Source organism: Toxotes jaculatrix, chromosome 20 (genome assembly GCF_017976425.1).
Source record: "Toxotes jaculatrix isolate fToxJac2 chromosome 20, fToxJac2.pri, whole genome shotgun sequence".
NCBI lineage: Eukaryota > Metazoa > Chordata > Actinopteri > Toxotidae > Toxotes > Toxotes jaculatrix.
Window position 1 is genome coordinate 5,032,979 of NC_054413.1, and position 19,551 is coordinate 5,052,529.

Sequence of the window (19,551 nt, forward strand, 5' to 3'; positions counted from 1 at the left end):
AATCTGAATATGTAGCCAAAAGAGTGATTTATAACCATGCTATCAAATTCATGAGGATGAAATTCACATACTGCATAGCTCCCACCTTGCAACGTAATTGTAATTTCTTGTGATGATCAGAAGAGGGCATCAGAAGCACTAGCTATTCTGCAGTCACTGAAGGGGACTGGAGTTAGAACTTTAACACTAAGAGTGTAAATTGCATTTATTTCTTTTATTTTAAACGACTATATTTAAAAATATCTAAACTAACATCAGACTGCATATTTATTTAGTGTCTTGGCACAGTTTGTTTTAATCAACCTGCATAACATGGTTGCTTTGGATATGGTTTGATAATGTATTCCAGTTAATTAATAGTACTATAAGGTATGCGCGAAATTATCAAAGTAGTTAATAATTTTATCCTCTATCTTGGTTTGGTGTCTCCATTAAAGAAAATATGTAATTCAAACCATTGTATAATCAGGAAATGAGACTTAAAATATAATTTCCATTTTTATTAAAACCATACAAACATTTGTAGTCAGTTATAAAAGAGCAAAGTGGCTCTTCTGGCGGAGGGGCAGCGCTGGGCACTTGAAGCTCCGCTCTAAGCCAGATCTGTCTGGCCTCTACCCAGGGCCTGGGAATCCCTGCTTTCAAAGTCAGTTCTTTATTGGCCCCAGGTTACTCCCCATTTCCTCTGCTAAACCTACAGAAAGAGTATTGTATTTACATATTATATATAAAAGCACAATAAATGTGAAAACTTAAAAAAACAAAATCAAAGAAAAGTAGAATGCATTTCGCAAATCTTAACTTTTCTGATATTCAGACTTTTCTTATATAAATGTTCTAGCATTTTATCTTTTGTTTCAGGTCTCACAAGACACTTTACATGTTTAACTTTTCATTTTTTTATAATTCACAATGGAAGATTGGCAGTGATCTTTCTCTTTACCAACAGGCAGATACGTATAAGGCACATACCTCAATGTAATTTCCTTCTTTCAAAGGAAATGATTTCTACTTCTTTGAAGAAAAAAAAACACCATCAATGCACACCTACAAAAATGACGAAGTAGTACCAAAGAACAATAAAACAAAATGTACCTCATTGCTTTGATGCTGAATAAAAGGTAAACTATTCAATATTCTGTGTGCAGTCATGTAAGACTGCAAGGCAATACTAACACTGTTGACAAAGTCACTGCAATACTCGATGGCAGTACACATTCTGAATTTAAGAGCTTTGGAGAAAACAATACAGATGATTTCCTATAACAAAACACATCACTTTACAGCACTGATCATCATGAGAGGAAAATTCATGTGCTGTGGACCACTGACGGCCATTAAGACAGATTAAAACTATAAAGTACTCAATTCATGTAAGCGTACATAGAGCACCAAATGTGACCTTTGATCATCAAGGAGAAAATGTCCATTTTCACATCAGCTCCAAACAACCGTGCAATCCAACATCAAAAAACAGATTATCACAAACAGAATATTAAAACACTGTTATATACACTTGTGAGTACCTTACCAGACTAACTAAATCAAGCCATTTAGATATCAAGTAGACAACTATCTACGGTGCCTCGAAAACTTGGATGTGATGTCCATTTTTTGGACTCGATACCATCTTGACAAAAACACCACTTGGTAAAAGTTGGTAGAAGCACTGAAACATTTACTGATTCACAAAAGTAACATACAAACAAAATGACAACGAATGTAAATATACCACTTATTAAAACCTATGATATATAAAGTTATCATCAGGGCCTGTTAAATTAATGACCCATATGTCTTACCTGCTGCAACCAGAATGGATTTAGCGATTTTGTACCTGTGGGATCAGAACGGAAGATACTTGGCACATGGGTTAGTCTATGGACTTATATAGACAGTGTTCAATGTTTAACCTTAAATGCATGCATTCTTAAACAGTGTGTACAGCAAAAACAGTGACAATACACAGAATACTGTTTCAAAGACGTGAGCTTTTGCTCACCATCACATAGTAATACAAAGAGAAGGGCTTCCAAAAATAGCCTTCATTCCAGAAAAGGAATATAACTGTTTAACTATACATAATTTTGACACATCCCATTTCTGTGTGGGATGACATTTTTACAAAATAAACAGGTTTTGGCAACTGCCTGTTCCAGAACACTTTAAGTACATAATAAAGTTCTCATAATTGCCACTTTTGTCTTAATCTTCACATACACCAGAGTTTTTCTCTTCCTTTTTTTTCCATTTTTCCTAAGGGAGGAGAAAGCAGAGAGAGAGAGAGCAGCTACTGCATGATAGCCAGGAACTTGCTCTCCTCAGCAAGCGTGGTGAGGAGTGAGCTCATGTCTCCGATGGCCATGTTGTTCAGGCCAGGGGCCACACTGTGGAAGGTTGTGGATGCTCGAGGAGTGGTCAGGCGTGATGAGGTCCTGGACAGACCCTGGAAGATAGAGGGACTCAACACTCCTGAGACCAAGCTACCCTGATCATAGCCATCCTCCAGCATGGTGCCAAAGTCCAGACTTACCCCCTCATCTAATACGCCGGGCACATTGCCATCCACTGTGCTCGTCACCTGATCTGCACCAGGGGAGAGAAGAGCAACCGGGTTCTCATTGCCACTGCCACCTTGCCCCACTGACTCGGCCATGGAGTCAAGCAAGCACTGGTCCTCCAGGACAGGGAATGAGGGGGCCTTGCGATCAGCTGGTTCATAAGAGAGGCAATCACCAAAGCCCTGCTCTAAGTATCCATGGTCTGGGGCCTCCAGTTTCAGCCCAGATACCTGATGTGCCAGGGAACAGTGGTCCCCACTCCTCTGCAGTTGTTGCGGCTGGTCGAGGCTAGCCTGGATTTCACTGGCACTCTCAGCATTGAGGTACTGCTGGGTCCTGACCAAGTTCCTGTAACTGTTGTTCGGTGGGTGAGGTGCATGGACCTGCCGATTGTGATTAAGAGCAGTTCCCTGGGAGAGGCTGGGGAGATTGTCCATGGAACCCCTGCTAAGGTTTAGATTGTTCCCAACCTGACAGGAGGTGCTACCGTTGTGGTTCTGCTGGAAGTGGCTCTGTTTTTGAGGTCCATTGGAGACTTGCTGTTTGAAGCCCTGGTGCAGAGGCTCATCAATTATCTGTGAGAAGTTAGGCCTGCCAAAGATGTTTGTAGAGTTGTGACTAGTGCCTCTCATGTCCATGCAGGAATTCAGGGATGTCTCCAGCTTCACCCCAGGGTTGACATAACAAGCACTTTGAGACTGATTAGCCTGGGAACAACTGTTCTGGAAATCAAGGGACACTTGCTGCTGAACTACCATATTTCCAAACCTTCCAAAAGGTGCAGATATGGGTCCACGGTCTGTGCCCGACCACCTTGCACACTGTGTTTGGTGGATTTGTTCCCTCTGAGGAGACCTGTCAGCGCTCCCGGAGCTCACTTCATTCCACTGGATGGGAAGCTTACTGGGGCTCTTCCTCTCTGCTATCTGCTGCTGGAGACTATGGGTCCCAGGGAGGGCCATATTCAACCCTGATGTCTGTATCTGTTCCATCTCCTCCAAAGACAGATGGGAGGTGTCCCTTTGGCTAGAAGCTATTTGGTCCTCAATGTGCATGTAGGAGCCACCATCCACTTGAACCTGGGAGTGGAGATACTGCACCAGGTCATCTGGTAGCATATCCTCATCTCCTAGCAAAAGGCCAGCCTCCCCATAATCCTCCATGGCCAGGGCTTCTAAGGCTGCATGTTCTGCGATGCTAGGAGTGTTCGGTGAATGCTGCAGACCTCTCTGCAGGTTGCCTTCTGAGCGTGTGTAGTTCTGTAGGCTAAAGTTACGAGTTTCAGGTGTAGAATGATGAGACAGAGGTGGAAGAGGGTGGAGGTTGTTAAGGCTGTTGAAGCGTTGCACTGGGGGCAAACTGCAAGTATCAGGCGCCTGTGTCCGGACTGGGTCACTGGCCCTCCGGTTTCCATTCAGCAGTCCCTCACCAGGATAGAAGACCCTCCTCCTGTAACCTGCATGTCCCATATACCCATTGGTGTACCCGTTGGTGCCATCGCTGCAGCGATGTGGCCTGACTAAAGGCGGTAAACAGTGGTTGCTACCTCCCTCATCCATCATGGCCATGCGAGTCTTCAAGCTCATGCGCTCCATGTTGGGTAGAGGCGTGGGAGGCGGGCCGCCAGTTGCTGCTGCATACTTGGCTTTAAGGTGGTAGTGCTGTGCTGGGGTTAAGTTGAGCATCCCCCGTGAGCTCCCTCCTCCTCCTATGCCTACTCCTCCTACACCTCCACAGCCCCCACCTGAGAATATCCCTCCACCCCCTCCTCCTGCCCCACCTCCATACTGGCTAGCCTCGCTGGACCGGCGGGAGGCGTCAGTGGAGATGGGGTCGTAAGAGTCAGTGGAGCTAAGGTTGTGGAGGCGGCGGTGGTGGGCGACTGCCATTGTACCCTCACTTTGGGAAGCCTGGCTAGAGCGTCGGCTGGAGAAGCAGGGGGAGATGCCTGAGGAGCGTCGGCTGCTACTCAGATAGGCTGAACTGGTGGCGCTACCACTGCTGTCACGCCGGTCTCGGAGCAAATTGAGCACTGTTAGCTCTGTGCTGCCCAGCTCAGCATGAGCAGGTGGCTGAGGAGCAGACACCCCCCACTGCCTGCCCAGACAGGATCCTGGGGAGAATCACAGACAGAGGAACGGGAATGAAGAAAGTCTGAACACAAGAGAGAGCGAACAAGGAAATTACATGGTGAAAGGGAGATTACTGGAGGATGAGAGAGGAGAAGCCAACCAAGTTAAGTTGAAGTGCGAAGAGATCCCTGAAAACAGATGTTACCAGAGACAACTGGCAGTACTTGCCCATGAAACATTGTTACACGCTATTCTCTCTGATATGATACACAGCTTGATAGGGGTTTGATACCATTTTCTGGCAGAAAATAAATTTTAAGCATTTGTTTTGCCTGAATGCTTCAGTCAAAATGGGCAAGATGGAATTTAGGATAATTTATTTCTCAAAATGTGATTTGTACACACATTTGTGGTGATGTATAAGTTCTGTGTACAGGTGCTTTTTAGTTGTGAAATGCCTACATGAGCTCTTTATGTGTTAAATAGACTACTAAAGGCTGTTTGTGAGGGTTGTGTGCTAAAGTAAAACATTTTAAGAGCATTTGGAAAAGGGTTCCTATACCCACTTGGACCAAAAATGACACTGGAAAAAGTTTTAAAAGTTAACCTTACCCTTCCCCAGGATGTTAGGTAACGTAGAGCCTTTGGGGGGCGGTGTAGGGGAGAGGGGCCCCAGCCTGGGCAGCGCTCCATTCACCTGCTTCAGCCGCTCCATCTTGATGTGCTCCATCCAGCGCAGGGGGCGGCCAACACTTCGCCTCGCCTGCAGGGTCAGCATGGCTGCGGTTGCCGTGGAGACTGTGGAGTCCATAATGGGGGCTGGCTCACCCTCACACTCCTCTGCCTCCTCTTCGTTTTCCTCTTTCTCCTCATCCTCCTCCAGCCCCTCCCCTGGCGAGCGTCCCGCGCTCACAGCAAGCTGGACTCCACTGCTGGGATAGGTGCTGATGGGGGACTGGTCACTGCTGCATGTAGACTGACCGCCAGGGCTTGGCTGAGACGTCTGACAGACACAGACCAAGAAGAAAGACAAGAGAAGCAGAAGATTGGGAGAAAAACAGAGAGAGAGAGAGAGAGATAATAAATTTTCCTTTACGGAACACAAAGAAAATGATATACAGTGTTAATGTAATGCTGATGCATACTTTTATTCATGTGTTCATATAACCATGTTGCATAATCATTGTAGTTTCTGTTGGTTGGCCAAACCAGAGAACCAACTGCTACCTTTCTTTTTTTAGAAGAGAGGTGTTTGGTGTTTGGTAGACAGTGTTTTGTACATTATTGAGGCTTGAGTAATGCCTACCCCTGTGATCCAGTCGGGGCACTCAATAAATGCTTCAAAAGAGAAAATCATCATGTTTTGGGTTGTTTTCAGAGGACAGGCAAATAGGATAAAGGCCTCTTGTGAGACTGGCTAGTGACTAATTAGGTTTACTGAATTATAGGAACTATGTTGCGCTGAGGAATAATGGAATCACTTTTTTGGCATGAAGCATCAACAGTGTTTAGAGGGTATTCACCCTGTTTCCTATTGAATGGATTTGGCTGCACAGTGGAGCCCTGGACAGTATCAGGCATACTTTCAGTAGCTCACAGTTCTGCCCGAAGCCATGGCCTCAGCTCACAGAAATACATCGCCTTTGGTGAATATCAAAGTGCTATACAATAAAATGAACAGAATAGTCTTTTTAAGAATGTGAGGGATGAGGGAAACCTAGGATGACAAAAACAATTTCCGGTATGCTTTGGGTGAAAGTGCCATGCAGTCGTCATAGGATGAGAAAAGTTGAACAGACAATAAAACGATGATTGAGAACGGAAGAAGAGAGACTACACTTCACAAATACAGTGTGAAGGGACACCTATCTCACCTGATTACCCACTGTCCTTAGAAAGAAAGGGAGACATGCCGAAGCATTGAACAGAAGAAAACATTTATTCGTTAGAAGACTTCAGTGTTAATTGTGCATGCACCGAGTTCAATGTTAAATTACACACAACTGAAATACTCAGCATTCAAATTACTATGTAAAGAAACTGGTAGTAAAAGTATTAAAGAACTTAAAAGGAATCTAAATAATGTTAAAGGTGTGAGCGTCAGGGAGTAAAATGGGTATAAAGCCTGAAATTAAGTCTTACCATGGGCTTCTCTGTCTTGATGGACTTGACCTGCAGACATTCATCTTGTTTTGAGGTAACATGGTTGTACTCCCTTTGGTCTGTATACCCACTCAGGGGCAGTTGCCCTGGCGACCGGCCCTGGCTGTTGCCCCCTGATTCCCGGGGCTGGGGTGGAGGGCGTGGGTAATCGCCACGCTGTTTCTTGGTGACATGTGCCTCCGGGCCGTGCACTGTCTTCACATGCTTGCGTAGGGAGCTGGGGTCTGTGTAGCGTTTGGTGCAGCCTGGGATTTTACACACATACGGTTTCTAAAAAGGAAAGGAGAAAGATAAGGTGTGAGCGGCACGTTGCTTGTAAGCTCCACATCCAAGCAGCAAAGTCCGAAATTGATTGTCAGTACCTCATTTGAGTGTGTGCGATTCTGATGTTTCGCCCGATCTGAGGCATTAGAAAAGGCCTTGTTGCAGCCTTCGTGCTCACACACATACGGTTTCTCTCCAGTGTGGGAACGTAAGTGAGTCTTAAGGTTTTCCAGACGGGAGTAGGCCTTGGTGCAGCCCTCAAACTGCAGCAAAAGAGAGCAGAGGAAGAGCATGTTAGCAGGTTACAAAAAGTAAGTAAAAAAGCTTTTCATCTGCAAATAAATGAAGCCAACTGAGCAAATAGGAATGTCCTTACTGTGCATTTGTGTGGTTTTTCCCCAGTATGTCTGCGCATGTGGACCACCAGCATGTACTGTGCCTTGAAGGGCTTCTGCTCTCGAGAGCATTCCTCCCATCGACACACGAACTCCTTCTTTTCCCCATGGATATGGTCATTGTTGATGTGCTACAACAGAAGATGAGAGAACTTAACTTTGTGTCTGTACATGAGTATGAAGTTAAGGACTAAGTGCTATGTCATTTTGCCTTTAACTGATTTGATGATCAGCTTCAGGGATTTTTTGCTCTGCAGAAAGACAAATAGAACAATCTCTTTCCTGTTTTCCATTTTCTTGCATGTGGTTCTTCTAATTTCTTCCATCTAATTTCTCTTAACTCTTTCCTTCCTCTCCAGCCATTCTCTTTTTCTCCCTTGCTCTGTTGAAATCTGCACAAAGAAGGCAGACTTGTGAGTCTCAGTGTCCAATCTGAACAGGATTTTCAAATAAAACCCTGTCACTTCGCATCACACTGGGCCCTTGCCCCTCCATGACAAGTGCTGACAGTTGTGCTGCGGTGGCAACTTCCAATCTGAGGCTTAGGAAGAAGGGGAGGTGGGAAGGAGGTGAGGAGATAGGGCGAGAAATCAAAAGTTCAGTCAAGGCATCTGAAACGCAAGGGCTTTACAACTCCAGCCAAGCATTATATCTGTGGGCACCACCTTTCTCTTACTCCAGCATCTTTCTCTCTTCCTTTTCCTCCACCTTTCTTCTTCTTCTCTCACTAACTGTCTTGTTAAACAGGGTAAGTGGTGGATGTTACAGAGGAATGAAGGAGGTGTAGAAAAAAATATACATGCAGACACAGACCCTCTGGGGATGAAGTCAACATCTGGCTCTCTTTCATAGACAACACTGTGTGGTGGCCTCTGAAGTGCCTTTCCGAGAGCAATTTAAACCCAGGGAGACAGACACAATATCCTGACCAAAAGAAAGCAGTATTATTACATTCCTGAGCGGCAGAGAAGAGTCTTTTTACCTCGGGGGTGAATGAAGAGAGCCGGATGGCAACATGAGAGAAGGATGGGAGATAAATAGAGACTTGACTTTGACTGCTCTTAAATGTCTGGGGAAAACGGGCTTTCTCTGAGCACTTACTCGCAAGATGGTTGAGCTATAAAACATGCAGGACCAAAGCAAATAAAGTATCCAGGGTCAGTTCCCCTCTAGGCGTGACACTGCTCTGACAATGGCATCTTTGTACCTCCCCAGCGCTCTGCCCACTGGCCAGATCATGACCCCACATAGAACCATGACCATGACATCCACCAGAAACTGCCCTGCTTTTAATCTTTCTTCAAGACATTTTGACCCCGAGTCTCTTCTAACTACAAAACCACTGCACATCCTTCCCAGCAATACTAAAGAAGGAGCATCTACAAATGAGTCAGCGCAGTAACAGTAGGGTGCGACAGCAAAAGCAAAGAGTAAAACTGACACTAATATATCCGCAAAGGACCTCCATTATTCTCGCTTGACATTTTTTAATTTTAAAGTGACAAAACAAGACTAATTCCAGGGAAAATGATTGGGGGACTGGATGACCACAGACGTTAGTGAAGTTTCCCCAAGATTGATCTCCTCCCCACCTCGGTCAGAGCCTCAGAAAACCTGATTCGTCCTCTCTTTTTCTTCCTCTCTGTGAGGGAATCCCTGTGGCAAGCGATCGGTCTGTTGTGAGCAGTGTTCAATATCCCCTGGCTGAGAGCGATGGGAGAGCGCCGTGGTGCTGGATCACGCCGGTGGCTGGCACAACACGAGCGCATGCACGCACTCACACACGCTCAGATGGATACACACTCACACCCTGTTTGTACAAATGAAGGAGGTCGTTGACGGGTGTGATGCATGAGCCTCTGAGCTGACAGAGAGGGGGACAGACAGCATGGGGAGAGGGGCCGCCGAGAAACCTAATGGCATGATCTAATGGCAATTCTTATTGAATCAATAATCTCCATGCTGAGCAGACAGGCCCCGTTGGCCGGCTAAATCGACAAACAGGTGCTGATAGCGGCAGCACGGCAGGTTATTCATCTTCCCCCTGCCAGCTTATCGGCCAACAACTGTAAAAACGCCACCAAGATGGATTTAGGAGGGAGTCGCACGACAGGGAGCGCCAGCGACACGGACACAGGGGACACTGAAGCCGTCTGTGACGTATGAGGTGCGCACACACACACATACACACACACAGGTGCAGACACTGTTTTCTTCGTCCAGTCCCATGCTGCTTGGGTGCATGGCAAAAAATACCCATAAGCATAAACAGCATTAAAACACAGAAACAGTTTTATACATGAATAAGTGTTTTTACGTTTTCTAAAAAAATAAAAGCCTCTGATTTCAAATTATTTTCTGTCCCTCTATGCAAATGCTCAAACCCACACATCTCCACATGCATTACTGTAATACACAGAATCCTATCTTTTTTGTTTGTTTTTGCTATTCCCCAGCATTTGCCCACTTCAGTATCCATCTCCATGTCTCCTTATCAAACCCTCTCTGGGACATAGCCCTCATGCATTAGAATGCAAGCGTGCATGAAAAGAGGGCCTGTTTACAAGGCAATTTCACTAAGCTGTGGGACCCGCAACACCGTTTAGCTTTATCAAACACCGCCTAATAAATCATATGCTCTTTTGTGATGTCAGTTGCTGAAGTGCTTTGTGTAAAGAGAGAGGAAAAAACAGCATGAAAAAGGCAAAGAAGGCAGGGAGGGTGGGAGGGAGGGAGGAAGTAAAAGGGGGAAAGGCTGAGTGAGTGAGGGAAGGAGGGAGGATGAGAGTAAGTGAGTGAGTGAGCAGGGGGCAGGGAGCTAGAATTGGCATGTGTAATTCAGCACAGTCTTTTCATCTTAGAGTAAGATACTCTAGACAGATAAGGGGCCTAATCCTTCTCCTGATCAAAAAAAATCTGCATTTTACCAATTAAAGGCCTGCGCCAGCAGCCAGAGAGGGGGGCTGCCTTCAGACTGCGCCCGCGTTTATCTCCCTGTAACACTGGGGAGGCGCACAGCAGCCGCCTCAGCAAGGCTGCACACAGGGAGAGCCAACTCCCCATCTAAGAACAAGGACATCACAACGCCACCTATTCAGATGACCTGGAACAGAGTGGCAGACTGTGGTGGGTGGAAAAGGCCTGATGAGCTGTGAGAACACACACATGCAGACCACCAACCCTATCACACACACACACAGCCCACATCATAGTCTTCAACATCCTCCAAAATCAGTTACTTGCAAGCTTAAAAAGACAGGACAGAACCTGAACCTGGTTCGCCAGCCAGAAAATGCTCATCTGTTGAAGTTCACAAATTTCTTGTCGACAGCCAAGGAACATCCCTAAGATACATAAACTTTAAATGGATAATCACACAAAAGTTTATTTTTATAAAAAAAAAACTTTAAAATATGCTAAATCATCTAACAAATATATGTGATGAAAAAGCTAATTTCATTACCTTGCATTATGTCAGACTTCTGTCCACCTATAGCCGACAACTCAACACTTTTTGCCGTATAGAGGACAATATGGCTCACATTAATTTTTTTCTCATACAGCAGCAGTGAAAATGCATAGCTCCCCTGCAGTTTTTTTCCATGGTGAAGTATCAGTAATAGATCAATGAGAAAATAATAAAAGATTGTTGAGCCAGGCCATATTAGGGAATTATGGGAGTGTGGGGTTGGCATCTCCGGCGACAAACCAGAGTGAAAAAAGCCCACTTCAGAAGAGAGACATTAAAGAAGCCACCAGGCCTTATCTTTAAAAGTACTCCCTCCAAGGGGAAAGGGGAGCGGGGAGGGGGCTGAAAATGAAAGAGAAAATGAGAGAGGGAGAGGTTTATGCCCAAAAATGGGGGAAGCAAAAGAATGTGAAGCTGAGTGGAGTGGGAGATGGAGAGGTATAGAGTTGAAATGTAATAAATGAAATAAATACAGCAAACTAAAATTGACACCCGCCTCGCTTTTGCTGACTGGGTAGGCCAGATAAGTGAGCTAAATTGCATAGATCTGATGTTTATCTTATCAGCTGCACCGAGAGCGCTTAAACGCAGATGATAAAGGAACGCCGTGGCATGTCATGGTGAGAGCATGTTTGAGAGTGTAAAAATATGCATCAAGAGCACGGCAGGAGTGCTTTTGAACAAGGTGGAAAGCGATGAGGGTGGTGTGAAGGCTTAATTCTAAAATTAGGCCAACCACAAAGGAGAGGGGATATTTAAATCAGTGCAGCCGTTACTTTTAATACTTCAGAGAGCCTTTTTTTGTGACGTAAACTGTCAACGCAAGAGACAAATCATTTAAGGAATACTACTGCTGAATGTGAATCTGTTTAAACTTTGTACAAAAGCTCACGGTAAAAATGGTTACAACCAAGGAGAAACTGCCATTTTTTTTTCTCATCATGTTTTTTTCCCCAAAGCCTTTTCAGAAGACAAGTACAGGGGGAAGGGACGCTCCATTGTTTGATTATATGAAAATCCCCCCACCCCCAAACCCCTCCCAGTGTGAGAGGAGAGCCACTGTGGTCCAAATACTGTACTTATCCTATTACTGAGGGGGGTGGGGGTGCGGAGAGATAAGAGCATTTTCTCGTCCGCTCTGCTGAATTAGAGGGCAGGGATTCTGTAGGCGAAGACTTTTATTGGCATCTCTCTGCATATCTGCATGTGCATAGAAAATGAGAAATAAAATACAATATCAGAAAGTCAAATGCTGGAAAAAAAGAAAGAGAGAGAAAAAAAACAATTCCGAGATGGAAAAATGAAAAACTAATAAGGATTTTGTCGGTGTCTGTCAACACTGCACTATATCTGATAATAAGGGCAGCTTGGCAAGGTTAGGCTGGATAGTATATGCGGAGGAATCAGAGGACATTGCTTTGTTTGGATGGCCACCTGGTGTGACTACAGTAGGGGGAGGATGTACGCAAGCTTCTCCTCTATTAAGAAGCCATCCTCCCCTCCTCTCCCACCACCTTAACTCACGAAACAGGGCCAAGAAGTTGTCAAGATCCTCAACCTTTGAGCCGAGCCCTTCAAACACGGGAGGCAGCCCATTCCGCGCTGAGGATATCAATTATAGATAGGGGTTACCACCGCGGCTGAGGATTGCAATGTCAAGACGGCAAATAGACAGCTGTGGAGAGCTGAGGATCTTTCTATCAGATGTGTGGTGATGTATGTTTCCCGTGCATGTGTGTGTGTGTACACTCCAGCATCCCTTGTTCTCAGCATCATATTGGTGTATTTTCACCACTTCTCCAACTTCAGTCCACTCTCTCGGTTGGCTGACGGGTTCACAGGCCGCGAGAGAGCAGCAGAGCTAATAGCATCAGTGTAAGTAGCCATAGTGGGGGCGATACGACCATAATGTCATTAATATTTAGCTTAACAGTGAACCCTCGGGCGCAATATGATGAGAGCCATCCATCTCCCAGGCTGTGTGAGAGTTCTGATAACAGACAGGAGGAGGGCCGGTCCAGTGTAGTCCACAAAGCTCACATCCTGACTCTGGGAGGCTTAACCCTCCAAATCAGTTAGCACCGTTCAGCTGTGAGATGTGCTCTCCAGCTTTTGAGCCCATTACCACCGTCCCTGGATCCAATCTGGAATCCAGCGCCAGTATCAGTCAGTGCCTGCAGCTCTGACTTTACTGTAGGCTGCTGCTGCACAGACACGCAGGCAGGGGTTGTGGCCCGATAGGAAGCATTGTCCAGAATATTACAGCTGCTGCTGATGTTGCTGAGATGTTGCTACTGTGAAAACTCGCACAGCACAGAAACCAAAACACAATGTAGTTTTGGTGTGGGTTTTCTGTGCCGCACCACCACACAAAGCTTTTCACCAGTTTTATAGTTGTAAACACCCCGTTGTGTCTCCCTGTTTCCCTACAAGAAACTCTGGTCCTGGAGAACAACTGGGGTCAGCTGTAAACACAAAATGATGAATCACAACTAAAGTGTGCTAAACAGCAGCAAACAAACAAGCGCTCGGTTCAGTAACTGTCAACAAAATAAAATGGTTTGCCTTTTTTTTTTCTCTCGTTTAAATTGCTCAAACTGGACATCCTGTGCACAGTTTACTGACATACCATCACAGGATATTTCTGGATGATGAAATTTCTCTGCTGCCATTTGGAGCTGCCATTGTGTTGAAACGCTTGGTGCAGCTTTACACGGACAATCAAATGTTGTCTGCTGAAGCCGAAGTTTAGAAAATAAGCTGATGCCACTGTTTCTTCAACGGAACTCTACTTTCGTGTGTGTGTGTGTTGCTCACTTGAACTAGCTGCTCCTGCGTGTCAAACTCGCGGCAGCAGCTCTCCCAGTGGCAGTTTGTCTCATAAACCACCTCTGGCTCCTGTTTGTTCTCATCCTTGTCTCCTTCCTCCTTCACCAGGGTCATGCCATCAGGATGATCCTGAAAAAGTGAAAAAGTTCCAGCTCAGCATGCAAAACACCAGGCAAAGCAATGTAATGAAACTAATGTGAATAAGCAGACTTAAAAATGAGCTGTAAATGCTACAGGAACTGCCTTCCTCTCCCCAGCATCAATCCATCCAAATCTGTCATTAAAGTCATTTTTTACCGTGGTGCTGGTTTACGTGAAAGGCACAGCCAAAAATGATTTGGTTACAGGTCTCAGCCACAGTGCCCCTGTGAATCTGGCCTTGTTTGGCTGTCTGGGAGAAAAGTGTGGAGAGCGGAAATGTAGCGCTGAAAGCCCCGCTCTGTATTTGGGGGGTTGTTATACGACAGGACCAGGGCGAGTATTTGAGGAATCTAACCCCCCTCTTCCTGCTGTAGGTTGCTCTATTAGCCCAGACATATTTCACTGTCACAGTTAGGTGGCTGAGTAGAGCAGAGTTGGTGTGGTCTAATACAGGAGAGCCTGCAGCTTCCACCACACACCTCAGGCTGTATCTGCTGCTGAATATCGACTGTAATAGGGTTTTTCTTACAGATGCAAACACTTACTGTTATCACATTTCTCTTTAATTTTGTGAACAACTTATTAAAAAAAAAAAAGCAAAAACAATTTCCTTGTAGTGTCTCAAAAATCAATGGATTGTTTCACTTCGGAAACTGAACCTGATAAGAGCAGGGTGGGAAACTAACGCCAGCAAACAGCCAAATGCAGGTAAAGAAATATAGACTGCAGCTGGTAAGCTTGTCTATTGTTGCAGCCATTTTGGCAGGTAACCAGCTATTATGTGGGTTTCTTATTCCAGTGGAAAAATCTAAAAATAAAAACAGGCTGGTGAATTCTGGGATTACCGACCAGTTTTCAGTATGATACCATTTGGCAGATTGAGCATAGCTTTGCCAGACAGCTGAATAATATCCATGGAGTCAGTAACTGAAAATAAATTTGGACATTGTTGATAAATGTAGACAGTCCTCACCTGTACGCTCACTGCGCCTGGGCTTGGCAACTCTTCCTCTGGTTTCATTTTGGAGCGTTTGTGGTGCATCGGGTCTCCTGTGCTGCTCACAGCAGATTCGCTCGTTGGCTTTGTCTGTGAAAACAGAAAATATCTGACAACTTAGATTTCATCATTCTGAGCCTTCAACGGCATAGTGTTGACAATACAGACGATTCAATTTTTGATTTCCTGATATTTATTGTTTTTTTCCCTTAATATTATTATACGTTAAATGCATGAGGCTTAAAAGTAAATCAATCAGTATCCTAATCAACCAGAAAAAAACTACCACAGTGGCTGAACCATAATGATTCTGTATCCACAGTCCCAGGCAAGAGCTTTAACTATGCTAATGAAAGAACTATGCAATCCGGTGTTTCACATTAGCTACCCTAATCACTGCAATTAAAACAAACTCATGAACTAATTCAGTGAACCATTCTCTGAACCAATGGATGACCTAACTTTGGCCCTGGATTAAATTTGCCCTGAGGGGAATTCTTGTTACATACTCAGCTCACCATATCATGAAAGAACTGACATATAGATTTTTAAGTTATGAAAAGGGAAAAAAAAAAATTTGTTCGTTTTCTGTTCTTGAAATTGAATTTATTGTTTTTCATAGGGCACTTGGAGTTGTAGAAATCCTGTCTCTGCAACGTGTAACACATTTGCCTTGCTATCTTTGCTGCTAGATATGAGATTCAGTTGTGGCCCCAAAGCAATATTCTGTTTATTCCAAAGGAGGAAAAGGCAATTTTGGTGTGCCCAATTCGAATGAGGCCTCATTCGCGATAATTCGAAATTCACGCAATGGGAAACAGCAGGGAAGACTAGTAATAAACACTGAATATTTACTTCAAATGTGGGCCCGCACATACAGTAAGGGTTGAGGAAGGAGAGAAACAGCCCCTTTGGATCCATCCATCCATGTCAATATTCCTTCTCTATATCCTTGTTCTCTCTCTAGTGATTAATGGAGTCAGCAGTGGGATTCTATGCTAACAAGCCCCTTGTTGTTTGCTGCAGGCACGTTCTGGGGCGTGCTCGGCAGTCTAAAAACAAGAGACAACACAAGTAGGAGGAAACTCCCAGGAGATGAGCACGTGGAGGGGGGGTCCTGCCTGTACCATGTTAGCACGCTGCGTTTCGCCGAGATGTGGCTGGCATGCGACGCCGCTATCTATTACCTGTGATGATGAATCGCACAGGCGGCTGCCGACGCTCTCACCTGTGAGGAGTCGTTGGAGATGGCTGAGCGCTCGCTGGCGCTGAGCCCAGTGGGGGGGATGCCGGGTACGGGCCTCTGGGTGGCAAAGGCCGGCGTCGGGTGGATGAGGGGTGGGCTATGGCCGAAGGCAGAGCCCACGATGCCCGGTTGACGGCCCATCAACTGCTGGTGCACATGCAAAGCCACTGGTGTTGGAGGGTAGGCAAAGCTCAACGCTGGGCTGGAGAGAGCAGAAAGAGGGAAATGCAAACCAGTTATAATGGATAAAAAGAAAAAATTAAAGTGCAACTTCACTAAAACATCAGTTTCAGAGGCAACGGGGCAAAGAACGGAAAAACAGTGAATAAATGGATTGTTCTGGATAGCTCCTCATCCCTGAGGACAATCTGACAGGAGATGTTGTGGTAATGCTGGAACCACGGGGCTGCCGGCAAATCCCTGCCAATGAATGTTCAGCTTGTTAACACGCAGTGAATTATCATGTGGTCTGTGTAAGGCAGTATGTCATTCTTCCACTGGGCAAATGATACAGATGATAAACAATCTGGAGTGTGTCGTATAGCCTTGTAAATAAAGCAGAATGATGCTCCTGTTCATGCAACAGAGCTGTTTTCCTCAGTTTATTTACTCTCATCCTGAGCTAACTTTGTTTATCCTAAAAATCCCAGAGGCCGCCGAACCTCCTCCGGGGTCTATTTAACCACAGGTGAACCACCAGATAAACACAGGTCTGTGTGGCTCGACAGCCGCGGCCTCCATTCATCCTGAGCTCTGACGCTTCGCTCTCGCTGCGACCCATATGTCTGCTGATCTTATTACGAGCCGAGTGGAAATCAATGGGCCGAGACACATTTGGGGGCCCATCCGCTTGTCATATCACTCATCAGTCTGTTGGCTCTGGCTATTTGGGTCCTGTCAACAGGACACTGGCTGAGCAAGCAGTGTGATTGATCAGGTTCTCCTTACAGATCGCTGATCAATGGCTGTGGGTGGGGCGATGGATCTTTTCTTTTCCCCTCTCTCCTGTTTTCTTTTGCTTCCCTTTGCTCGCCTCCGGTTCGAGGACGTGATGTATGTGACGTTTCCATGAGGGTTACCGGATGACTGACACGAGCCGCCGGGGAGGCAGGCTGACTTGCTGGCTGGGAGATCGTCACCCACATGGGGGTTTGACATGGACAATACACACACATTCACTTATTTGCTCCATCACACACTTCTTTACCCTTTTCCCTCACAGAATTTAACTTAACTACAGTATTATATAATTACAATGGTGCAGTTCTGAGGGAGACACGTAGGTTTTTCTCTGCAAACATTCCTCATGAAAAATACCAATCAGCAATAATAGAAAATCATTTATAACACCACTCCCCCCAGGGAGAGCTTGCTGTTGGATGTATTATTGGCACATATGAGTCCCTGAATGACCACCTTGATGGAAACACAGTCAATCAAAGCTCCTCAAAGACACCCTGACAGGATAATAGTTATTTTTTATAACATAACTCAGAACAGGCAGAATTAAACAAAATAAGGGTCAAAATCAAAGCAGAAAATGCTGAAATATCCTGATTTTATTCCCTATTATGGGTCAAGCTCTCAAATTCCCAACTGTTAGTGTCTTACTGATCTGTTACTGCAGCTATGTCTAAATGGACCAGGAAGAACAGACAGCATAAATTACATTTTCAGAACAGTGTGCTACCTGATGGCTCCAGCAGAGAGGTGACCGTAGGAGCCGCTGGTGGAGGAGCTGGAGCGCGAGTTGTTGAGCATGGTGACGAGAGAGTTGGGTGAGTTGCGAATCATGGTCTGCAGGTCAAAGCTGTGCTCAGAGAGGGGCGAGATGGGCAGGGGGCGCTTCCTGCTGGGCCGTGATGGCAGCCTCGGGCTTGGGAACCGAGAGCCTGCAGGATGAGGAAAGAAGAGGAGGTTTTTAGAATAAGGTACTAGAGAAGAATGACTGCTGTGAAACTGAAAGGTTAAAATTTCCTGTAAAAATGCAAATGAACCCTTATCTGCTCCCTCATTCCGTATTTTTTGGAGACGAGCATCAGTTAAATTCCTACAAACGAGTTACAGATGAAAAAAAAGAGCATTCGCTGTTTTATACATGATTTTCTGTTTGACTTCATCCAAACTCTAACCTAGTCTAACCCTAACAGATGACATTTTTGTCAATCATCAGACAAAAGGCTCATCTGAATGAGTGTTCGGCTGTCACTTGATGCACTGCTTGCATTTCATCCCTGAGAAAACATGCCTTTTATTTTGGACAAATGCTCTGACTGTGTATGGTAATATTTAATCAAGTCCAATTTGACTCGTTATTCAAATGCAATCAGTGTTGACTGGAAATACGAAAAGGGGGTTTGAAAAGGTAAAAGGCGGAAACAGCACAACCATTCTCTCTGCACATACAATGAGCCACGGGTAGAGATTAAAACATGACTTTTGTTGTCTTTTCACATGGAGATGTCACAAACAAGACAGGGAAAAACAGAGGGAGATGGAAGGAGGGGAAAAAAGCGCTGAGGGGATGTCGCGCTTTGTGCATGAACTGACACAATGACTTTGTGACTCAAGACTTGGAAATAAAACATTTTGAGTTATTTTATAAAGGCAAACAAAACCAGCTTACGCAGCCCCGATAACCCCCCTCCATATTTACGTCCCCCACAATCCATCCATCTCCCAAACGTAAATGCTCCATCTCTCGTTTGACACATCCAACGATTACAGAACGCTCCATTCACATGGTAATCAGAACCGTGTGGATGTGAATGTGTGTGTGTGGATGCTTCTGTGGTGGCAGCGGTGGTGCTCTGGCATACGTAGGCCTGAGTTTCACTGTTTCACCACAGCATGAAGCCGTATGGAGAGCAACATCCCCTTTACATTGTCATTGTATGGAAAATCTGTCTTTTTTTCATGTCTTAGTGAAGGGGGGTGTAAGGAAGGTGGGCATCCATATATACATACAAATCCCTGAGCACACACAATCGCTAAATACAATGTAGTTAGTCATGATGTTCCTGGACATGTCTGATTCTTCACTATTTCATTCGGCTCAAATCACATATTTAATATATTTACCCTCCTGGTTTAGACAAATCCAACTTTCTACATTTGACACACCTGACACTTTTGCATGAGCCAAATCCACATGAGTGTGAGAGACAGCCTCCACTTGCGTGGAATTAGGAGAGGAGGGGGTATCGCTGAGGAGCAGGGCCAACGTCCCACCACCGCAAAGCCTCATGGGAGCGGTGTTTATTAATGCACAGCCCAAATGATAAATCGGCCAACCGGGGAGACAGAGAGTGGAGCGTCCTGGATCGTAGCAGGACTGTCCCTCTAATTTCCTCTTGATTTATGGACGCAATGGCTGGTTACACGCCGCGTCATTAATTCTCGTGGCCAGGGAGG

The 19,551-nt window shown here is 45.3% G+C and overlaps 1 protein-coding gene across 1 annotated transcript in view; it reads right to left on the bottom strand.

The window, feature by feature from the left end:
- Window positions 1-492: 492 nt before the first annotated feature.
- The window catches only part of gli3 (GLI family zinc finger 3), an 88,767-nt gene continuing 69,708 nt past the window's right edge, over window positions 493-19,551 (bottom strand). Inside the window, exons 7-15 of the mRNA XM_041066068.1 lie at window positions 17,828-18,029; window positions 16,120-16,339; window positions 14,868-14,981; window positions 13,742-13,882; window positions 7,437-7,586; window positions 7,159-7,323; window positions 6,776-7,066; window positions 5,246-5,636; window positions 493-4,674 (exon numbers count right to left, since the gene is read on the bottom strand). Coding sequence (XP_040922002.1) covers window positions 2,291-4,674; window positions 5,246-5,636; window positions 6,776-7,066; window positions 7,159-7,323; window positions 7,437-7,586; window positions 13,742-13,882; window positions 14,868-14,981; window positions 16,120-16,339; window positions 17,828-18,029 — 4,058 coding nt within the window. The 3' untranslated portion in view covers window positions 493-2,290. The remainder of the gene's footprint in view (window positions 4,675-5,245; window positions 5,637-6,775; window positions 7,067-7,158; window positions 7,324-7,436; window positions 7,587-13,741; window positions 13,883-14,867; window positions 14,982-16,119; window positions 16,340-17,827; window positions 18,030-19,551) is intronic.